This window comes from Sipha flava, unplaced genomic scaffold (genome assembly GCF_003268045.1).
Source record: "Sipha flava isolate LNK unplaced genomic scaffold, YSA_version1 129_pilon_pilon, whole genome shotgun sequence".
Taxonomy (NCBI): Eukaryota; Metazoa; Arthropoda; class Insecta; order Hemiptera; family Aphididae; genus Sipha; species Sipha flava.
The window spans coordinates 797,050-822,167 of NW_020271755.1; the positions used below are offsets into that span (position 1 = coordinate 797,050).

Consider the following 25,118-nt stretch of genomic DNA (forward strand, 5'->3'; position numbering starts at 1 on the left):
TTCGTCGATATATATATCACAGTATATAAAGTACGCGCGCAAATGGAGAGCAACGCGGGGAGTAGGAAAAGGACGAAAAGGGAAAAACAACGAAAAAATAACGTTTCGGCTCTTTCCTAAGTCCCCCCCCCCACAAACACACACACACACACACATACACACACACACACACACACACACACACGGTCAATAGTAATACGAAGTCAACACAACGAGAACATGATACGGGGAGGAAGAGGACCGCCACGCATAATACACGAACATTTACATACAACCGTTAGTAATTCGCGGATACTGCGGCCGTCCACATACACGCTCATACTGTATACACGAGCCGTATTATTATACACGTGCATACATTAATACATATTAATATTTATGTATTTACGTGTGCGCGTTGGACATGCGCACGTATCGTAACGATTTTCCACGGAGTACGTTTTTAACAACGCGTTTTTTAATAATCGAACAATTCATTTTTCTTTGGGAAAAACAAGTTCATCGTACGTTTTACAAACGGCGGCGTATGTGTTATATTATTACCACTACATTACCACGTTCGCGTGATATACGCAAAACCCCGTGTCCAAGACGAACATAATGGAATATAATAGACACGTGTATTATATAGATACGTAAGATGTAAATAACAAACACAAAATGGTCATCGGTCGTGAGAAAAGTACACGTCGTAACGCGATCGCGGCTACGCTGTGCGTCCGACGAAGCCGCCAAGTCTGAGGGTGCGTCGTCGCGCAGTGACTCAACGGCGCGGATTCGATTTGAAAACGTTGAAACGCGGGGGTGCGCACAATAACTGCAGTTTTATTCGAAACGGGGAGACGAAAGCTACATATGTTTATGTGTATGTACAGGGGAACGTTCACGAATCTCGACCGAGGGATGTGTACGTGCACCGTGTGATGTATTACGCGTGAGCAACGTAAGTGCGTGCGCGTGTACAGGCCGGCGGCGGAGATCGTACACAAACGAAGACACGACCGCGGGTTTCGCCGAGTGCGCACAGGTGGACACGGACTAGGCGTACGGGGCACTTGCTCGTCGCGTCCGTTACAATTATAGAAATACGTGTACACGTCAACGAGGCAGCGTTGCATACATTACGAACGCGAGCCCCGAGATGATGCGCGGAGAGCGGTCGATGCGCGTTTAATAATTAGAGAGAATGGCAGCGACCAGGGAGCGGATGGACCGTTTAAATCCAATCGCTGGTTGGTGATGTATATAATATAATGACCGCGGAGAGTTCGTTACCGGAGTAAATCGATTATAACAATAATAAATATAAGGTCATTTCGTGGGCAGAAACGGATACGTCGGTCGTGCAGCAGCAGCGACGAGTGGTAAAAATCCGATTTTTCTCCCGTCCGTCTGCCGCCGCGGCGTACCACGTGTGCTGTGTATTCCCGTTCTTCTAATTACGTTGTGTCATCGCGCGCGGTCAGGTCTTGATATTCCACCCGAATGGTTAATGACCGACGTTCCGAAATGGAAAAAACAATGTTTGTAGTTCGGCGGGCGCTTCTTCTGTGCGCGCAGGTCGTTTACAATTGTTTTGTAATCATTCATCATCCGGGCACACCGTTCGCGGAGACTTCTTCAGCGCCGCGGCGTAAACCCGTCACGTTGCCCGACAACGGTACGCTTTGAACCCAGGAATCGCGTGCTACGAAATTCGAAAACTGTCCAATAAAATCATAGCCATTCGAGTCGATGCAGGAACTTACATGCTTGCACGCATACAAATATCATTACTGTTCAAAAACGATTTACATCTTCAATCGCAGAGTACACGTCCTTGCAGGACCTAGGCTACGGACGTTTATTTAACGTGTAGTACACGAAGGGTACTAAGGTTTTTAGGGTGTTCCGGACTTCATTGTGTATATGCTCGGCGTCTTCGCCCTCCGCTTGAAGTAGAATTTAAGAATCACGGAATAACCGTTTTCCTAACGTGATTTATACGGCATTGCAGATGCGCAGCACCACACAACGTGGAGAAGAATCGCCCGACGGACAATATTTTTCCAAACGCGGGAACGCCTCATCACATAATTCGGTAAACGACGAGGTTCGCGCACGTAGAAATAATGTGTACATGTACATATATCTGTGGACAAACTGTGCGCACACAATACACCCGTCGAGAACATTTACGTGTACGTATCAGCAACGTATTGGACCTATGAATAATATTATTTTAAACAGACGGACCATGATTGTTCGTTATTTGTTTACCATTACAAATCGTACAACATACAACAAACGTTGTTTATTTAACCGGCGGACCCAGAACGACGTTTCGTATAGAGTTGTACATCATTCGTCAAAAACAGATATACTACATTGTATCGAGAACATTAAAGAGTAGAGGTATATTAAAGTACGACCGATCGTTAAACGTGTATATATATATAAGTGTATAATATTCTTGTACTGAAGGTATTATAATCGATCCGAGTTGCCCTGTTCAATAATAATTATTATTATTTTCGTTCTCTCTCACTCTCTTTCTATTTAAGCCCCCGCGCGCAGGTACAAGACTAATATTGTTTTTGTTTAATGATTCGGGTGTCTGCTTGAAAAGGACACTTTGAGGCCTCCTGAAGCGAAACAAATCATCGACCTGCGTATAATGAGAAAAACACACCACACGCATACTCATACACATCGTTAACGTTTAATTGCACTGGCGCCTTTATTTTTCCAAAATCATCCCACACGAGGCTTTCGACGTATTTGTTTGTTTTTTCTGCACCGGTTCGTACCGTCTTCGTCGTCGTCGTCATTACCCACGACCGCCGTTTCCTTATGGGATGTCAATCCGCCACCGCCGTATGTTGCGAGGAGTTCAATATCACACGAATTCATCAATCAAACTTCGAAACAATTATAACGCTCGTAGAACAATTGATTACGTTATGATTTATGATTACTCTTACGGCTAATGAACATTTCGATTGTGTTTCCACACAAATGTTTGTACATGTGTATGTGTATATACCTCCGGAACGCATTTTAACCGTAATATATAGATATTATAATAATGTATGGATACCACGACTGCGAAGTGCTATAAACAATAAATTTTCAAATAATATTTCCGGGAAGGATCAAAAGAATTCGCGATCGTGAAGAATATTGAATGTACACACTGCTGTTGTTGTTATTACTTTTTACTGTTATATTACATATATGTATCGGAAACATTAAAAATATGAAAACTTCCAAAGAGACTAATTTGAATTTAGAAACATTTATAAAACATTTAATAATGATGTTATTATTCTTTTTCTTTTTTTTAAGGATAAAACGTCATGTTTAAACCGGCGAATTACACGCGTTCGCTCAAACACGAATGATGCGTACGACAAATGACTTGAATGTCAAAGCCGCGAGGCATTCAACCTCAGTGGCCTCCAATCATGACTAAGATATAATAGTAATAAATAATAAGAATAATACTAAGAGTGATGGTTACACGAAGAAAAAACGTATGTACCTATTGTTTGTTTTTCAAACATTAGACAATGGATACCGTTCTTCGAGAATATAACAATTTTCGTAGGTACACAAGTACACGTGAAAACACATATATGAGCAGTATCTACAAGAATTTTAATAGAAATTATTCTGGGCGCTCCCGATTTCCATTGTACAGCGGTGCAACCGTATACATTTAGGTATTTGTATTTTACACTTTTTTTTTATTTATTTATTTATTATTATTATTATTTTTTTTTTTTTTTTTATGTGAGTTAATCCGATTTCTTTGTCCTTGGTCACACAAAAAGTCAATAATATGATTGAGTTCTACTACACTACTATACATAACTACCACTACCTAATATATTACTACGACTACAACTAATACTATCCCCGACTCTATAGAATTACATTTTTGTTACGTATATGTATATGTATGTGTATATTTGTGTTAGTGTGTGTGTGTGTTTGTATATGTATTTGTGTTAGTATTTACAAAGCGTCGTCCGATACGCATGTACCACAAATTTGTGCCGTTTCCAATACGTGAAGCAATGTATAAACCAATGACAGGTGCTCATATATATATATATAGATATATAGATATGTGTGTGTGTGTATAGAGAATGAGAAAAAGACGAAAACGACTGATTGAGAGTAAAAGAGATGGATAGAAATATTTCCGTCGACACAATACACTCGATATGTCCATACGAGTTTATATTGGTTGATTATTATAATGAAAAAGCGCAACGGTGAAGCGCGCATCTATCACAAAAAAAATCGCCGTCTCCACCAAAATAATAAGAATATATTTATTGTAATATTACCATATTAACAACACGATAAAAATATTATTACACCACGTGTTCTCGTGTATTGTGGATATCGTCAAGAATCGGTATGACGAAATCGTAATCTGATGGCAGATGCTGCGGTCTGCGAACGTCAACGGATGAACGTTTGGCAAGCAGTCGCGCGTGCTCGAAGAAAATTACGTTCGGTTTTTACGCGTAGGTACACAGCGTTAACGGAACATCACAATAGAAAATAATACGTGTTTTACGACTGTTTTGTGACCACGGTGTCTATATTTATTTGCAAAACGGGTCACGACGAGCAGCGGACGTTCATCTGCGTCACAACAGTAATTAAGAAAAAAAGACGACGAAAATTCAACGTATACGTACTACTTATACTCATGTGCACACAGTAATTTGCGACGGACGACCGTGTCCCAGACATTTAATAATAATATTATTTTGTTATTGTTCAAACGGAATAATTTCATACAGTATACGCGATATTTATTTTCTCTTCGCCACCCCGCACTCATCCACGTCCACCAGTCGGACCTGCGCTCGGACGTCAATATTTAATGATACGTTGCGATTATTGAATGGAAAAAGAATTAAAGATAGAAAAAGAAATAAAATAATAATACAAAGAAAATATTAATAAAAGCAATAACTCCGTGGTGGGTTTTGTACGGGTAAAAAATATGCATACGACATATATTACATTGCATACGTGTATTTGTATTATACACGTATGCGTGTGTATGAGTGTGCGTATACTTACACAGGTATATCGGTCACAATTGAGCGTATAGTATTATGGAACAGGTGTAACACTGCCGGCGGGTCAATACGCGTGCTCGGGCTCGAGATGAAAACGGTCGGCGACACATTACAATGTATGTATCATTAATATTAACGATAATATAATAAGAATGTAGTTTTCGAAAATCTTAGCTCTCGCATCTCTCGTGTCTGTACTGTGTGCTCGCTTGCATATGCATAGAACATTGACGCAAAAATATACGTGCGCACGCGCGTACGGTGCATGTTTAGGATTGCTTGTGACAGTTGTTCATAAGCAGCTTAGTATACGAGCATAATATGTATAAACAATTATGTAAGAAAAAAGAGAGAGAGAGAGAGATGCGAGAAAGAAAGAAGAAGAAATTAATATGGTAGCCGAAAAGTTTATAAATTATAAGGAACACAACGAAATATTACGCGTGGAAAATATATTTATCGATCGGAATATGAAAAGGAAAAAAAAATGAAATAATAATAACAGTCCAAATATTTTGTATACGTGTGCGTGCGTGTATGTAGAAATAACGCGTGTGTTACGCATAGCGGTGAGCGAATCGAAAGAACACGGATCGCGCGCAGACCGATTCCAACCCGTTATAATACAGTATCTATTAGGTATATATAAATACATTATAATTATACTTGATTTTTCATTACAACCTATCGACGGCTGTAAACTTGATTCGGTATAGACACTCGTACGCCCGGTAATTGCCCGTACTCATCGTCGCTACAACATTGTCTAACAAAATGTACCCACTACTGATAAGAATCGATATTTTTCGAGGGCTGAACATAAGTGCTTGCCCGCCATCCTCGATTAAATCAAGATTATTAGGATTCGAATTTGACGTACTGAACTACATAATAAATATTTATATGTGTGCGAGTTTAATGTTTTCCCACCACTAAAATGAATTAAACAAATGAGCCTGAAATTCGAAATAATCTAAAATTTTAAATTTAATATACGAAACGAATATTATTCGTCAATAGCATGTTAATATGCGAATAAATCCATCTCTGTGTACATAAATTTACATAAGCTTAATTGACACATGGCATCCAGTACGCGCATTGCGTTTCTTAATATTTGGAGCGCGAGATAACTGTCGAATACGTAGTAAGACAACAACAATTATGTTACAATAAAATGTCTCAACCCCGAAACGTAATCGCGTAACGTTCGAAAGGTCAGCGGTAAAAAAATATATTGTTTTTACGATACCCGGGCAACACGAACGGATTGCGTTTTCGACCTTGGCCATTCAACAACTGTACAGCGAATATTTAATAACATCAGCATATAAGTTAGGACAGTCGTCTCGTATTAAATATTTTATTGGATGTATTTGTATGCATATATACATATTCATAACACCGATATTATAAAAATATAAAATAGTTAAAAGACACATACAGTTCAAGCATTGAATACAGACGTCGATACGTACAAATATCGCATAAACTCGTGTTCATTATAACGATAACAGACGTACATGATGTACATACGTAACTGACAGACGGACAATATTGTGATTCACAATTCTTAGTCATTAGACCCGAACACAAACATTCGCATAAAACGACAAAGGGGAAAACTATATTATAATCAATAAATCAATCTCGGTCCGCTGCGGCGGCGGCTCGCGAAATTGACATTTTCATGCGAAAAGTACGCGCGTATTATAATGTAAAACGCACGCTATTGATACGGACCAGGAACGTTCGCGGCGCTGTGATTCGCGTTCCGACCGCGCGTTTTTTCTACAGCGCGTACGCATCGATGTAATACATATAAATTACGTAGGACAAGCCGATGTTAGCTTTTTACCGTCCCGTCGAATAGTGACCGCGATATTTCCTCTTCGTACATTATTATTGTTTATACAATGTCTTTACCGTGTAACAACCGTCAACGTTTATCCACGCACGTGAGAAAATGATCCGTATGACGGCGGCGGGCACAATGCGGGATTATGTGCACGTTACAATACGGATCACGTAAAACAACCCGGGTATATATATATTAGATATGTGTACCGTATTTGCGTACACGAAGCAGCGCAGAGATCAATAACAATAAAAAAATAAGAACGGACAGATATTAGACGCGCACCATTCGAGTACGTGCAGGACATATGCGCACGGAGACGTCGACGCGACCGCCACTGTCCCGGGGCGTTAATTTGGAAAACGTCAGCTAAATAATTGTTGTTCGTGTGCAGCAGAGGTACAACTATAATAATACGTGTTATACGTACGCGCATAATAGTACTACAACGGGCGTAATACGCGATTGCCTTTCGACGAGCAAATAACAACGAGTAACATCGACGTGTATAATGTAACATTATTATTTATTATTAATATTACCTATACGTATGTACTATATACACACACACACATACATATATATTGTGTGTTCTTTTGACGAACACGCATGACGAATGATAACAAATAGACACGGACTCGCGCGGCTGTAACAATATTTATTTTTTTAAATTACCCGAGAGAGCCCGCCGAGACACGGCGTATCCGATAAGTAATTTCGAACAACTAGAGGTTTTTTTTTCTCCGCTATATCACACCGTTCTTCTTCCTGCAGCACACGCGCACCACGGTCTCTCTCTCACTCTCTCTCTCTCTCTCTCTCTCTCTCTCGCTCTCGCTCTCTCTCTCTCTCTCTCGTACGGCGACGATGCGTGCTCGTTCGGTTTGTTTTGTTTCGTTTCGATTTTTTTTTCATCTTCTCTCAAACGCCTGTGCTCATTGACGTATTGATAAATTATTATTATTCTCGTTGTTTGTAAACCCGTCATCTTAATAATAATAATAACGCAGCAATGCAACAAGGACACACACATAAAACTGAACCAATACCAATAATACATGGTATATTTGTTGCCGGGGCTCTCTCGGATTCCCCATAACTAATTGGTCAGGTATATATATATATATATATATAATAGCGACGACGCGCACTGTACTAATGCGTTTCGGCGGGGCTTGAAGTGGTCCCTCGGTGTGTACATATGTATTATTACTATTACCACGCGTGTTATTTATATTACTTATTTATTTGTATTATTATCATTTTTTTTTTCAAACATTTTATTAATAACACAACGATTTTTCGGGAGCGTTTCGAATCCACTGAGAAATGTGTCTTTTGTGCTCGGTGTTCCTATTCAACGACGAACGCTACTACTACGCACCAGCCGTCGAACACGCGTGTCTTCACTCTCTTTCTCCTGTACCCGTGAGGAAACGAGGCGGCACACGAAGGAGCAAATAATTTTTTAAGCACATAATCATAGGTTTGCCGGGCACTACGGCGGCTAGTTTGTTCTCAGACCGCCTAAAACGTCAACCGAATGACAACACGCTTGCCGTTGTAGTAGTAGATCGTGCAGTCCCCGCGAGGCCATGTTTTAATGTGGTATTTTTTTATTTATTTTTTATTTTTTATTTTTTTTTTCGGTAATAATTTCATTAACTCGTGATTTTTATATCGTTTCACCGACAGTCACGCGATGTCCGTTCACTTATTCTATCCAGAGCACATACCCGTGGGCTACTATGCGATTCATGTTCTCCGTTACGATATTATCATTGACAACGCGAACGTTTACGAAACCCTGATGAAATGTGATTTTAAATATATGAAAAAAAAACGAATGAAGATTTTCGGACGCAAAAATTAATCAACCGGTTTTCGGTAATTTTTTTTCAGTTATTTTTCCAAACGATTGAAATTCATGCCGAAGACGGCATGTGGAGTATAATAGGTGCTGGTGATTTTTTCTTTTTAAATTTTATGAAGAAAACGCACGCAATCGAAAAAAAAACCAGATCGATATTAAATTAAGTGCTAAAACAATACTAAACACCACGCTGTAAGAATGCAAAAGAAACGGTGTTCGGGTGCGCTATAATATCTTAAATAATGCAAACACTTTATACTCGATATAATTTGAAGAATTAAAATAATTTAGCTCGCGCAATGCTGATCATAAAAAAAAAAAAAAAGTTAAAATAATACTAAATATTTTAACTGTTATAACTTTTGCTTAAATTATTATTATTCCCATAATGACGCGAACGCCTACTAAATATTCTTTGGAATGTATAAAACAGTATTATCAGATTTGTTTAAGAATTATATTAATATTTAAATACTTTTGGACAATAATATTATTGTTGCATCCTTATTAAATTATTCTCGGTTAACAATAATTAATTATTTTAAATCACTCATTGTTTTTGTGCCATAAAACATATCGTCGCCGTTATATATATACGTACGTAAAAATGTCGTGGGTATAAAATATATCGCCCACACAAATTCTTGGCTTTAAAACGACATTTAAATATATGTATGAAATTAACATAAAACGAGATTAGTGTTTAATTGTAAATTAATGTGATCAGAACTACGTAGTTGATATGTGTTTAGTTTCAATACATCTACATTAACTATACAAATGTCTCCGTATTAAATATTTTTTATTATTGTGCAAATATACTTATATAATGGTAATAATAATTGTTTTTTTATCACTCGAGATGGAATAATAATAATCAAATTTCTTGCACCTATCGATTTTCGAGAAAAGCAACATAATTTGTGCATATTAATATGACCGAATGTTCTGTAGCTATATAATTTCTGTAATTATTTCCGTTTTACTCGACGATTTCGTATTCGCATACATAAATAAACAAGCGTGCATATTTTGATTTTACTTAAAAACCGTAAATTTACACTACAGGTATTTCGATTTAATTACGTCAATATAACACAACAAGGACAGCGGAATAACGACGGTTATGTGTATGTTTTGATTGCGATCGACTACGTGATAGGACGTAGTGAAATTTCTAGAAAAAAAAAACCCGGGAAAGCGCGGTACATGTCTTTTTACGTATGATTTCTTACTAATACGATTATACTACGTGTGTGGTGTGTGTGTAATACGAAATATTAACGTTCGTCATACACGTGTTCGTATTACAAATATTACATAGATATTACTGCGGTGTTTATTTTGTAAATATATAAATATATGTAGAACAATGGCGGACAACCGTGATCTATAAAAATAAATGACAATCATAATAATAATAAATATTGTAATAATACCGAGAGTCGTGCGTGTCCGCGGGACGACCACTTTTTCGATTTATCTGCTTTCTACGCGAATTATGTAAAAAATCGGTGAAAACACGCGGTACGCGATCGTATAACATTTCCCGCGCTACAATATCGCATACGCGCCCAATACGAAATAACAGTTCGCTTAACGTCGCGGTTTCCGCGCGTTTCCTCGGCCCCGTTGCACGGCCGAACATCGTACCGGGTGCCCGACCGGACCCTGTTAACACACCGTGCGCTCGCCGTACACCGATGTTAATTATCCGCCGCCAGCGCGTACGTGATTTACGATTGTTGACTGCTTGTCCGACCAACTGTGCCGAACCGCGACGGAGCTGATGAACACGGGCGCTGTACCCGGTGCGCCGCGGCCCCGAGAATCATCCCCCCACGCGCGCGCGCGCGTAACAAACGCTACGGTGTTCGGCGGTTGTACGGGGCCGTTAAAACCCGTTGCCAGTAAACTACCGCGGCCAACGTATTTGTTCGCATCGACCGTCCAGGAGTGTTTTAACCCTTTAGTGCAATATAATCGTTAGACATAGTCAGGGACGTGTTTGACGTGGGGCAATGAGGGCATTTGCCCTCGGCGGCAAAATTTAAAAATATTTTATATTTGTATACCAATTTTTCAAACATTTTTTTGATTTTTCGTAATAAATCAATTACTCCGTCAGTTATTAAATGTATTATACAATTTAATGTTAAAAGATTTAAGTATTATATGAAAAATATTTTTAATTATAATAAATTTTATTTGTTTATACTTGTACGGCTATACATATAATATTGCAGAAGTACAGTTGTAGTAAATACTAATTATAAATAAAAATAATACTTATCAACCCTATTAACTATATATATAGTTTATAGTACTTCTCGATATCATACATTCATGTCTACTATGAGGCGGCAAAATATGTGTGCCCCCGACGGCATTACACGGCACTGGACATAGTACGTACGACGCTAAAACGGATTCGCGTGGATATCAATCTTTCAGTGAGTTTCGGAAAACGCATCGTTGCATTGCATTCCGGATCGTCTATTTATGCAGTTTTATGATTTTCGTCGTGCTCAGAAATCGGAATGCAGTGCTCGTCGCGATAATCGCGTACGTTTCAGATTTGTTTGCATTGATAACGACGATGACATACCATGTGATAACTCGTGTACACGTTGTACATGCACATGTGTATGCGCTTGTTTGTAACACCTATGATGAGGTTAATGGAGAAAAACCATCGGGTGGTAAAACACGCGCGCGCGTACGACTATATAATATTATTGTCATCCCGTAAAAAAAAAATCTACGCTCGTGAACCAACCAACTGGCCCGAGGTTTACACGGCGATAAGTTCTCCCCCCCCCCCCACACTGCGTCACAACTCGTTGCCTCGTTGCAGTCGCTCTCTATTGTTTCGACGTCGAAATCAAAGATAAAATGTTCGGATTATTTTATACATATGACTCGACGAAAATTATTTCGACCCGAGAAGTAAACGACGCAGCGCGCACGTCTTATTCGGTTACGTTCGATTCGATCGCGCGTGTATTACGAGTATGTGTATTGAATCGCGATTCTGTTATCTTACGAAGAAAAAAACTTAACCCGAGTAAAACGTCTGAATAGTATACACAACATAATAAATTATCGTCTAGTTCAATATAAATGTGAATAATACACGTCCTTGGCGCGTGTTTCTCATAAAAATGTGAATATTCAATATTTTATTCACTCGTGTTCGAATATTTTAATTTCAAAAATATACAATTACAAACGGTTATAATATTAAGAGAAATTTTGATGTTTTTTTTCACTACTTTTAAACAATAACATTATTTGAACGACCGACCGAATGATGTCAGTTATAAGAGAGAGAGAGAGAGAGAAAGACGAACGGACATAGCAGAATATATATTTTTTATATATCTAAGCCGCACGACGACGGTAATAATTACCATTTTTCGGTAAACACATGCAATTATCGTGCCAAGCCAAGACGTGCGCGTGTAGTTCGTTTATACGCACACATATACCGTATATATATATACTGTTCTATTGGACCCAGTTTAATTAGCGTATGGATTAATTAGTGTTTCTCTTACAAATGTCTATTAAAACGAAACGAAACGAAATGAAAGAAAAAAACTGGTGTTTTATCATTATTATTATGATTACTGCTGTCCGACGTATAACAACGTTTCCTTTGCATTCGTACGATGGGAATCGTATGTACAACTCGCAATTAAATGTGTACACTGTAAACACGCATATGCATATTCGGTGCGTGCATAAGTGTGTGTGCGTGTGTGTGTGTGTATGTGTGTGTGTTTCTCTCGGATGATACGACGCCCAATGTGTCATTACAATAGAAAACGAATAGCAGATATATAGCAGCAATAATTTAATAATAACGTATGTGTGCATAGAACATATAGCAGTACCAGTATATAGTTGTGTGTACATTGTTGTTATTCGAGCAAACAATTTTTTTTTATTATTATTTTTTAATTATGATTACCTACTCTATACACATGCACACACATACACTTATACCGTAATTAAACAACTTGGACGAATATACGACGACGCGGTCTGTGAACTTGATATCTCTTTCAAATAATATTTACTGATCATTCGCGTATATCTGTACTCATCGCACACAATAAGGTTTATCGTATACGAAACACGTACACAATACACAATATTGTGTGTGAAAAATATTTTTATTCAAATTATATTTACGTACTAATTTCTTTTTTTGGCGGCATAGTGTCACCACTAATAAAATGCTATAACACCATGGGATGTGATGCCAAAAATAATATATTATCATATCGTAAACTAGTCAGCAGTGAAAATATTTTGATTAATGTTTTGTTATTATCCGTCGGATCACCAAAAACAAAAGTAAATGAAAATTTAACTTAAAAAACTACGCAAGATTATCGTTACGCATCATTTTAAAAAGTTGATCCCGAAATTACAGGTGTGAACAAACATTTTTGTGAATAAATGGTATGATTATCTGTTATCCGTACAGACTTTTACCATAAAATTATCACTCTGTATATTATATCTCAATAACCGAGAAGTAATTTTCTATTATAGTTTCAAAACGAAAAGACACATACTAAAATAAAATGAGAAAATAAAACTATCTGCAATTATACTAATAAAAAAAAAAGATTTTGCGATTAATGGTCAGCGGACATGAAAAACCTACCTAATATGCAATAGACTAGATTTAATCTGCTCGTGTTTTTATATTATTCTCATTATACTATTATTCGTATTCATTACCATTCATTATTATTATCATTATATCCACGTATGTTTTCATCGAACGAAATCTTAAGAGACGATTAAATTTTACAAATTGCTAAATATACTTTTATAGTCATATATATATATATATATATTTATATTTACTTCATCATAGACGATTATAATAGTAATTACAATTTTATTCGTTTGATTATATTACTTTTTTTTTCAATTGTTCTGATCAAATCTCACAAAGACAAGATATAATTTGATTTTTATTTCACCACTTTTGAAATATGAGAAGTATAAATTAGATTGTTGCCGAATTTATTTCAATACAATTAATGATAATTCATATAAATACAAGTCATATCCGGTCACTAATTAGCATCTTAGCATCCATACATAAATACATCAAGGTTTTAACAACATTAAAAGATATATATATATATATATTTAAGCATACCAATAAAAATATGACTTAATTAATTTGTATGAATTATAATAATTAAAAGAAAAAATATGCCTGTACAGCACTGGTACTTATTTTATACATAATTCCGTTATGTTGTTCAAAAATATTAATGGTTCACCAAATGATTGTGTGGTGAAGTTGAATTCATAATGTTAGAATAATCAGCAATCGCATTAAAAAATGGAAATAAAATTAACAAACTTTCTCTATTATTATTTACTTAAAAATATTAACACGAAGACTCGTTACTTTGTTATACAAAATAAGAAAATATTTAACTATAAACGGTCAATGTTTTAAATAGGAAACATGTACTGGTCGATAGTATACGACAATGGCGATACATGCGGTGCGGTGTTGTCTCCTGTAAACATTGGGCGGGTGATCAATAATATTGCAAAAATTATGATTAATAATATTAAAAATAAAAAAATAATTTCCTAAATCTGAAAAGAAAAAATGAAATCTATACATAGGGTTGGTGACACACCAAAAAAAAAAATACGTAATATATTATAATGATTTTTAGCTGAATAACGGTTAAAAAAAATTTGGAATAATCAAAATACTCGTAAACATTTAGATATATATTATACACACACATATATAAAATACTGTGCAGCTGTTTTTTAAAACTATCTGTGTACGCGTTTTTTTCTGCAGTTTAGTATAATATTCCGCCCCATGCACATCCCAACCATCATTCGTTGTGTGAACCACTCCCTCGGGCCACGCGATTTTTGCGCTACATAACCATCGAATTTATATATATATATACACGTATATAGCTACTGCTTTCGTTTTGTATATATAATGTAACCCATGCTCAATAATAATAATAATAAATGGGAGTAGATCATAAAAACTAAAAAAAAAGAGAGACCTTTCGTTGCATTCATACGCGCCGCAAGTGGTGTAAATCACACACACACATACACAAATATATGTAAGCTGTATATACAAGCACACACACACTCGCAACCACGGATAGATGGATACTATACATCAGTACACAGCCTGCAATGTATGTTACAATATAAAATAATATATAAGTACGTACGGTTAAATAATAGTGTGTCTTCCCCCAATAAGAGTGTATGTATATAAATACGATGTGTTGATATTGTTTCCGAACGAGAGCTGCAGAGCACACGCGGCGCGCGTAACTGGGTTACAAGGACGACGCGGAGGGATAAATGTGGCGACGGCAGATCGATTTCTACGCCACCCCTCGTCGTCATGTCTTACCAGGACAACACGATCAGAGGATGAGTATCGAGTACGCACGACACCCCTTTATCGAGTGGACCCGTGGAGAAGAGCGTATTATATAATATTATTATGCTCCACCATTTGTGTGTGTCTCTATCTTATTGTTACGCGGCCAGTCAGACGAGAAATACACATTTTGTATTTTTTTTTTTTTTTACGTTTCAACTGTGTTCCGACCATCATTGATGTTCTACGTGTTTTCAGGTTGCTACCACTGCTGCTGCTACTGTCTATTTTCCTGTATGCGTGTGTGTGTGTGTGTGTGTGTGTGTGTGTGTGTGTGTGTGTGTGTGTGTGTGTGTGTGTTTGTGTGTGTGTGAAAGCATTGAAATATATAAAGAGTAATTTTTTTTATTTACGTTTTTCGAACATGGCGTCGTCCTATTTTTGTCTCCACACTGGCACAATAGACATGGTAATCCGCTTTTGTACTCTGATGGTATAGAGGCGGAGACATTTCGGAGATAAAATATGGGGGGGACTCCACTACATATCACTGCTGCTATACGACCACCGATGACAAATATTACGAACTGATTGTGTCCGATTCTATATCGGCCATTTTAATGCGCAAAATGCACTCAAAGTTCACAAACATGTAGGTATAGATGAAAATATTATGATTTTGTGTTACATGTATCTGGGAAATGTGTGTTAAATTGCAATTTTAATACCAGCGGTTTAATGCGGACAGTAATAATAAAAGAATAAAATATTGCTGTGCGCTGCGTTAAACCTTGAGTGTATCTTGTAATTTTTTTTTATAAAAAAAAAAAATTAATGGCGCTTCTAACCCTGGAAAACGATGAATTTTTAAAAAGGCTTATTTCACCCTCTTTCGCAAAGCATTAACGTTCAAGTAATCGGATTGTATAAGACGTAGTGTACAGCTGTACCGTTTTTTAAATTAACCCTTTTCGCGAAAGAGAAACGGATACGCGCTCGTAAAAAAGACTGCGCGTTTGTATGTAGTATATTATACGCTTAAATATTTAGCCATATTATTCAATCATAAAAGCGAATGAAAAATAAACACCGACTCAAATAACTGTCTTTCAGGTTCAATTCCTCAAATACTCTTTTTACCGGTCAACAGCAGTTTAATAATCTCCTGATACTGTCCGAGTTCAATACACCTATATAACACTATTATTGTTTAGTTGAATAATATAATAATAATATAATTGACACGTACATTATTACCATTAAAACCGTAAAACGTTAATTATCACGGAGTGTACTTTCAACGCTACAGGTACACATGAGCTATTATGTGTGTAGTAGTGTGTGAGTGAGTAGGTACATAAAAATAAATAATAATATATTTCTCCTCCGGACGACGATGACCGTCTGTTGTTCTGAAGACCGTACACATATAACATGTAAAATACATTGTGTTGTGAATAAAATACAGACTTATACATGTATGAATATAAGTACTATGTACGCGCGTTTAAGGTAAGTACTGCAACGTACTCGTATTTTTATTGATGTATTGTACAGTGTATAATGCAAGTTAAGCGTATATAGGTACATGTACATTTTAAGTGCAATTGAAAATTTGTATAAGATTTCCACTGTCACCCAAATTAAATATAACACGCAAATATATGTATAAAATAATGTAACGTATATGCAATATATAATATGCGTACATCGAAAAACGGAATGTTTCGCCTAGTCGTTACGGTACATCGTGTATTGAATTTTATTAGTGCGCCCATTTCTCGTCTAACATCACACGTTTACAACAATTTTACGTTAAATAATAAATAATGTCGTGATGCCATTTATTTACTGTACCCAGATAAGTGTACAACTTTAAAATAATACTGCAGAGAACTGTGTCGGTCGTACAGATATGCTATACTGGCTGACGAAATTATTATTATCATCGCAATTGATAACGGAAAAGCAAATGTCCCATGACATACGGTTACTCAATATGCGTAAAAAAAAAATTCTCTGCCACTATATTCGTAAATGCACGCAGCCAGTGGCGTGTTGACATATGCAGGGGAAATTTAAAAAAAACAATTTTACCAATTATTTGTATTTTGAATCATGAACATTTGAATAATATTTCTATAATATTAATATTATATATTATATGTAATAGTTATTACATATTAATACGAAACCGAACACATTCTTGTCAATCCAATATACGTTCTTACTTTGCTTTGAACAATTGTAAATTGTGTTTTGATGTGTGCAAAAGCTCATACTGATTGTTTTATGTCGACAGTTTTGGTGAGAGAGCTGTAATAGTAGCGCCTGCAGAGTTTCGTGTTGAAACTTTCCGCTTCGCACTAACAATAACGTCACCAAACAAAATTTCAAAAGTGTGACCTACGAGAAGGAAAGCGGCACGTGAACCTCCCAAGAAAAAACCACCAACCAGTACCAGGTTTAACGGGGGTGCAGGGATTGCAACGTAAGCTTTAAAGAGTCTCTAAAACTAAAATCTAAAATTGAAAATTTTCCGTTTCGTAATTATTTTTTGCTTATCTTTTAAAAATTTACCTAGTGCTCAAATTTAATTTATTTTTTCGGTTATCTTATAGATCAGCGGATGTTCAATAAATACACAAGTGTTATGTCGAGCAAAATTTTTCTTTTCTAAGGCGTCTTCAATTTGTATTCGCAGCACACTGATATGGCACCGGCGACAAACACAACAATAGTTGTTGTTAAATGTTTCGCGGAGTTTACGCGGCAACAGACGGCGGCGTCGGTGGCGACGGCGACAGAGTTGGCCGCGGGAAAACGAGCGCTGCTCGACTGACTGCGGCAGTCGGACTGGAAATGAAATGGCGAAAAACCACAGCCGGCGTGACGCGCGGCGCGCGTGCGGGTGCATTCGGAATGGAAACGGAATCGCACCGCGCCGCCGCGTCGAAGAGACACTGCTAGCTCTCCTGCCTCATCGCTCACTCTCACTCGCTCTCTCTCACTCACTCTCTGTCTTTCTGTCTCGCTCGCCATTCATGCCGCCTATTGAGTACAACTGTGTGCGTCTGTTCGTCTGGCCGACCACCTGTTACCGGGTTTTCCCGTATTATTGTTTCCTCCGCGCGTTTTCCCGTTCTCGCGCCCCGTTCATTCACAACGTGTACTGTGCACTGCACGTGCTCGCCGCTGCCACTCGGCTACATTCTCTCGTACACGCGAACACATTTCGTGGTTTTCAACAATATTGCGTAAAAATCGCACTATCGAAATGTATACTTTTCCATTATCTCATATTCACTTATCCGTGATTTCATGTATGCTAATTAGGTAGGCAATACTACTAATGTTTAATATACTTGAACACAATTATTGTGTGTGGGTAAAAGATTAAAATATTGTTGTTTCTTAAATATTGTATTATAATAAGTGTTTCATTTTAAAGTTTTTTTTTTTTTGTTCTCAGTTGTTTTTATAATTATTATTATTATTATTTTTTTTTAATTAATAAATAAAACTATTCATGGAACCGTAGCAAAAATGTCAGTTAAATTGATAACAGTTATACTTGTATGTATATGCATATGTATGTGGGTGTGTGTGTACTCAGTACATGACATGCATTGTTCGTTATTATATTTTACCAAAATTATCATACTATTATTATTATTATTATTATTATTATTATTAACCAGACTACAATTGAATAAGCTTTATAAAATTCTTAGAATTTATTTAGAAAATATTAAAATCTTATTAAAAGCGTATTCACTATTTTTTATATATTGTTATTGGTTGTTATTGGTATCGTATACAAACAACGTATTTCTATTAAAATTACAAGAAATATAATTCACACTAAATGTTTCCCGTTTATGTTGATTATTCGTTCAATAATTTTATAAGTTATCTCGTTGGATAGAAATACCTAAGACTAAAATATTACTAACGAAGCAAAGTTAGTTAGTAGTAGTAGTAGTAGTAGTAGAAGCGCATATCGTCTATTAACAACAAAACGATAGATTATTACATTGCACATAATTACCCACTTATTAATATAAACTATAGTCTTGCAGGGAAACAATAAAACATGAATTTCAATGGTTGTTTTTTTGAACCATATAAAAGTGTAATAATAATGAATTGTAAAAAACGCACTCGAGTATAATACATTATAACGTTGGACGCTGTACGTAAGTCGATCGTTGAAAACGTAATAGAAATCGTAATAATATCGCAAGTTATTGGATTTTCGATTTACATTTCGGAATGAGAGCACGCGTTCGAGTATAGAGGGCGTACGCGAGTATCGAAATATATAAAATATGGCCATTTACCAACCCTGACGAACGACAATAATAACATTAGAACCTCACACCGTGGCCGTCGTCGTCGTCGTTTAACAAGTGGTTTAAAGAAAACGGATCGGATTTCTCCCGTCGAAACGCCTATCTAACCTTATACGTTTATACCGATACCTATAATACACGTACCACGTTCGTTGTACGTCCCGAGACCGCGTTTTTGTTGCGCGCGCCCGGTCGGTATGAGTGGCGATTACGCGACGGAACCGATGAATCACGGTCGGACGCGCTGCGTGGGCCTGCCGTACTCGCACAGGACAACGCTGCGCACACCGAGACGGGGCAAGGAACGATTATCACAATAATAATTAGTGCGGCACAGATTAGTCGGAAAATCGATTTTAGGCCGACACCGAACGGGCGGTGGGAGAGAGAGAAAAAACGCGCGTGTAGTTGCCGTCGGAACACGGACGCGGAAACGCCAGCGCGCTGAGAGGCGTACGCGCGTCCGGCGACGAAAAGCGGTTGGCAGTCGTCGGCCGTTTAGTGGAGCGCCGCGATGATGTGACGTGCGCGGCGCGCGCGTGTGCACGCGGAACGTTTAACGCGTTCGTCAAGACCAAAACGGCGTGTAAATAATTATTATCTGTCAAACGGGCACTCGTCTTCAGACATTTTTCAATACCGTCGTGGTAACGCGAACGATAATTAACTATATGATGTGTAATGTGTATTATATACATATGTAATATTAAAATAAACGTTATTATTATGTTATAATCTACGTTATCCTAATGAATTAATAAGCGAACTGTGTGTATACCTAAATATTATTACTTTTTTTTTTTACCTTGAAAACGTTAAATCGTAAAACCATCGCAGAAATAATTCCATTGAACGTAATAACAATAATAATAGTATATATCTATGATGGCCATTGTTACATAGAATTTATCTTTAAACGAGTTTAAAAGTTTACCAAATCACGAAAAACAAAAATCGGTAATATTGACCGCATTAAAATACATGTAATTTAGTTAATTAATTAAAATACTACGGCAGTCCAACGCACCATGTATTTGAACTATTATTTTTTTAATAATCACGGCGTATAAGAATATCTTTTGCATAGTTTTCTATTTTATTTTATTAAAAAATATTACATGTAATACTCCTACTCCTACATTTCGCGTGCGCAAGAATCCATCGTTACATTTCAATAGTGCGATAGATTTTGAACTCGTCAATTGATTTCAAATTCAAAAGCGGCATAATGGTCGAAGGATAAAAGTTTAAAAAAAATACATTTATTAAATTGTCAGATTGACTTTCGAACATCATTATTTTACAATTTATACATATATATTACATCAAGCGTACTTCACCAACAATAATCATTAATATACTAAACATATTGATGTATAATATAATAACTATAGCTTATACAAATACAGTATTACGTTTCAGTAAAAAATATGATTACTACATAGTAATTCAGTTTAATGTATGTATGTGTACGTAATAGTAGATAACGTTTTAAAAACTGCGGCATTGATTAGGTTAGGTTAAGATAATATATCATACTATTAATAATGTTTCAAAAATTAGCACACGAACCACGATTACCTATGCATGCGGGGTATAAGTACTTAATACAGTATTATAACCGTATTGTACAGGAAAACATATTATGCACAGAAAATCAGCGAAAAAATAGTCGTGGTCATATGCTCCACGAAGGAAACAACAGTTTGTTGGTATATCAAAAGCTCGTGGAAAATTATGTGTAATAAGAAAAAAACAAAACTGTATAACCTATAATATGAAGTAGGCGTCATCAGCGTAATTTTTTTAGTTGTTATTGCTACGACATACATAAAATAATAATAATCCGGACATTTTATATGTGTACGTATGTAAGTTGTACCCAACATAAGAAGTGTGTAATAAGAACTACCTATTTCACGAGCGAATGGGTGGGCGAAATGTACAAGTCCCTCGAATTTATTTTTGCCCCGAGTTTTGCTTAATTGATCTATAGCATGCGCTCGTCAATCGCGTGATATAGCGCAATTTTATTGTTATTCATATATACCCGCGCATATACACATATACATTTCCTCCCCGTAATATATTTATGTATATTATATTATTACATAGAGTGTAGTTGTGTTGTATATTCCTATGTAACAATATGTATTTCTGTTCTGAAAATAACCCTTTCGACTGCTATTTTTCCCCTTTGTCCCGACATCAACCCCATATCGTAGTGTGCACACCAATTCTATATTTATATATATATATACCATATATACGCCAATCGACAATTTTTTACCTTTGACCGACTACGCGCTTAAGCTCGCCGAACCCTCCTGTGTACATATATTCTATATATTATACTGTATCATGCGTGTGTGTAGCTTAATACCAACCTACATCTATTTTTTTGTCGGCCGACGTACGAGTGAATTATACATACCTACTACAACAACTACGAATAAAAATATAATATATACGCGTCGACCATGTTTGTGGCGGGTGCAACAATTTACAATGCTACGCTTATTAAACACACGACTGGTTGCGTTAAAAGCCGTACGAATATACATTCACCCAAAAGAACGAGGTAAATGATAACTTTCGGGTAATGAAATCGTGCGATCGTTGATGCGATGTAATAATTATTTTATTATTTTTATATGAACGTCAATACGCGTTGCGAGAGAAGATGATTACTGTACGCTCAAGAAAAACGTTAAAAAAAACACGATCGATTTTTATAATTTAATAATGCATTGATAAATGTTTATAAATAAATAATAGCGAACGTTTGCTGCAGTGTATAATAATATTCGCGATTTGAATAAGACTGTTATTTAAACGATTTACGAACGACCGACGTTTCCGTTAGGGTACAAATATACAATAAAATCGTCTGTCGCCGGTTTTATAAATGTGATTGTCGTCGAGGTCCGTGTCTGTAAATGCAACACGTGTTTTCCAACCCTCAAAAGCTGCGGCTCTTCTACAGCAGTACATTAAAGGGGGGAAATCGGTGGCGTGTTTGTATACACGGGTAATTGTAAGCGCGATGAGCTTTTACGATTATTTCGTATCTTTTCCTTTTGTCATATTACACTTGGATATAGATGCCTACATACAAATGTGCACATAATTCTTTTGAAGTCTTGAAACCGTCAATTATATATAAGTATATAACAGATAACAGCGTACGTTTGTAAACCTATAAGTGTATATACATATACATAATCGCAGCCGGGTGTTCGGTTGTAATTTTCGAAGGCGTTTCACAAGTGTACATAAAATACCACAAACGCGTGATGACGATTTATACCTGCCATTGTCTATATATATATATACACACACATTAAGTATAATCGTATTACACGTACATTTTAATACAATACTATTATGCGTCGTGCACAGGAAACACGACGCGTTCGAGTCGCGCCTTTTAAATTCGAATACAGAGGGAAATTATAGGGTAGTGTCCTGCGCGAGGAATTAAAGGTGCCCATTACGTGTACACGATTAACCGAAAGCATGGGGTCAAGTATTAGTAGTCCGCCCACCGGACACAAGAAACGGGGACGCGTTAAAGTCCTTTTCGCGGAACACGGTACGTAAAACCTCGGGCTGTTTACATCTCTGTACCGTACGTGAGTCGGGTAATGTGTTAAAAATGTCACTCGTATCGTCATCGCCAAGAATACAACAAGTACAACGAATCGCACACGTCACGTTAACAACTGTATTACTTAGTAACCGATTGCACGGTGAAACATCCTACCTGGCCGTAGTGCAGTCCCTGTACAACGTGTCGAAGTCCTTGCACGACAGAAGCTTGCACCTGTTCACGCCCGGCTGTATGGCTCCCATTCCGCGGAGTATGCGTACCTGTTCGACGTTGCACACGAGCGGCACGATGTCCAGCCGCTTGAGCTTGGTGTACACGGTGTGCAGCCCGCCGACCAAGTGCTTGAGGAACAACTCGAACGCCTGAGGCAGGCACAGCATGGTGTCACCGGCGATCATGAAGGCGGCCACTTTCTGGCCGCGGTACTCAACCAGCTTGCACTCGTTGGCGGCCGGATCGGTGCTGCTGATGGGCGGCGGGCTGTTATACGACCGCGGTGGGTGCTGCTGCTGCTGCTGCTGTTGCTGCAACGACGGGTGTTGCTGCTGTTGTTGCTGCTGTTGCTGCTGCTGGTGGTGGTGGGCCATGGCCATCAGGTCCAACGGCGACGAGTGGTGCACCAACGAGTTGAACAATCCCATGGGTATGCGGGACGCGAGCGTGCTCATCGAAGACACCGGCGGCGGCACCGGTTGCGCGGCCGTCTGCGACGACGGCGGGCTCATGCCGCGCGTCGGCGTGATGATGGCGTGATGCTGCGACGGGTTGATGACGTTCATCATCGGGCTGTTGCCCCGTTCGTCTCTGGGACTGCCGTCCTTAGTGCCGGACACGCTGCTGCCGCCACCCACGGACGACGGCCCGGTGGCCGGTTGCATCTGCATTTGCTGTAGCTGCTGTTGCTGCTGCGACACGGACGATGACGGCGGTGGCGGCGGGCTGGTCGACACGTTGCTGCTGCGGTCGCTGCCGGAGCCTGCGGATTCCGCGGCCGCGTTCGAAGACTCCATGATCATCTCGTCGGTATAAGGTGCGGGTGGGCGCCCGTCACCTGCGGTGCGTAGAATGGTGCGCTCGCGGGTTTTCACAGCACAGCGACGTTACGACGATTATCACAACGGCGGTTGTTCGCGGCACACGCGACAGCGCACGGATACGTTGTGTTACCGATGTAGTTGGATTTATTGTTGTCGACGAACGGTTGTTCCCGGTAAACGACGGTAGTACGGCCCTTCCGGGTCGACATGCGCGTAGGAAAACGAAGAACGAAAACCCCCGGCGCGGGCGATTCCCCCAGCGGTACGGTTTGATCGCTTACAACCTTTCGGCACCGGATCTCGCACGCAGACGTATCCTCGCCAAACGTTAATTTAATAATTACAATAATAATAATAATACGACGACGGCGACGTGTTCGACACCTATCACAATAATATACTATTATTGATAATATTATATTATGAACTGTTTGCGCGTGTGCCGGGCGACGGTAGGCGACCGGGCGGCGATACGGTTGAAACGCGACTGTTGCGGGCGCGGCCGACTGCTGCTGCTGCTGCTGCTGCTGCTGCTGCTGCTGCTGTTGCTGCTGCTGGTGCCGGCGCTGGCGCTGATGCCTCGGCCGCCGCGGCCAGTGCGAACGCGCGCTCTCCGAATTACCCCCACCGCGTCGGCAACACACCATTGGTCGGCCGCGGCCACCGCGACTCCGCCCAGCGGTCAGACCCCCGTCCCGCCAGGCCGGCGTTCCCGAGCTCCGCCCTGCGAACACCGTGGCCGTCGCCGTATCGCTGCAACTGCGACGACAACTACGGCGACGCGGACTACGCGACTCTCTCACTGTCTCCGCGCAACACACGCGCACACGTGTAATGCATAATATTTCTTTGGTTATATATTTTTCCACCCCCCCCCCCC

The 25,118-nt window shown here is 38.5% G+C and overlaps 1 protein-coding gene across 1 annotated transcript in view; it reads right to left on the reverse strand.

Annotated features, from left to right (window-relative positions):
- The window catches only part of LOC112694408 (dachshund homolog 2), a 104,991-nt gene extending 80,184 nt beyond the window's left edge, over window positions 1-24,807 (reverse strand). Inside the window, exon 1 of the mRNA XM_025569858.1 lies at window positions 23,355-24,807. Coding sequence (XP_025425643.1) covers window positions 23,355-24,217 — 863 coding nt within the window. The 5' untranslated portion in view covers window positions 24,218-24,807. The remainder of the gene's footprint in view (window positions 1-23,354) is intronic.
- Between the last annotated feature and the right edge of the window lie 311 nt (window positions 24,808-25,118).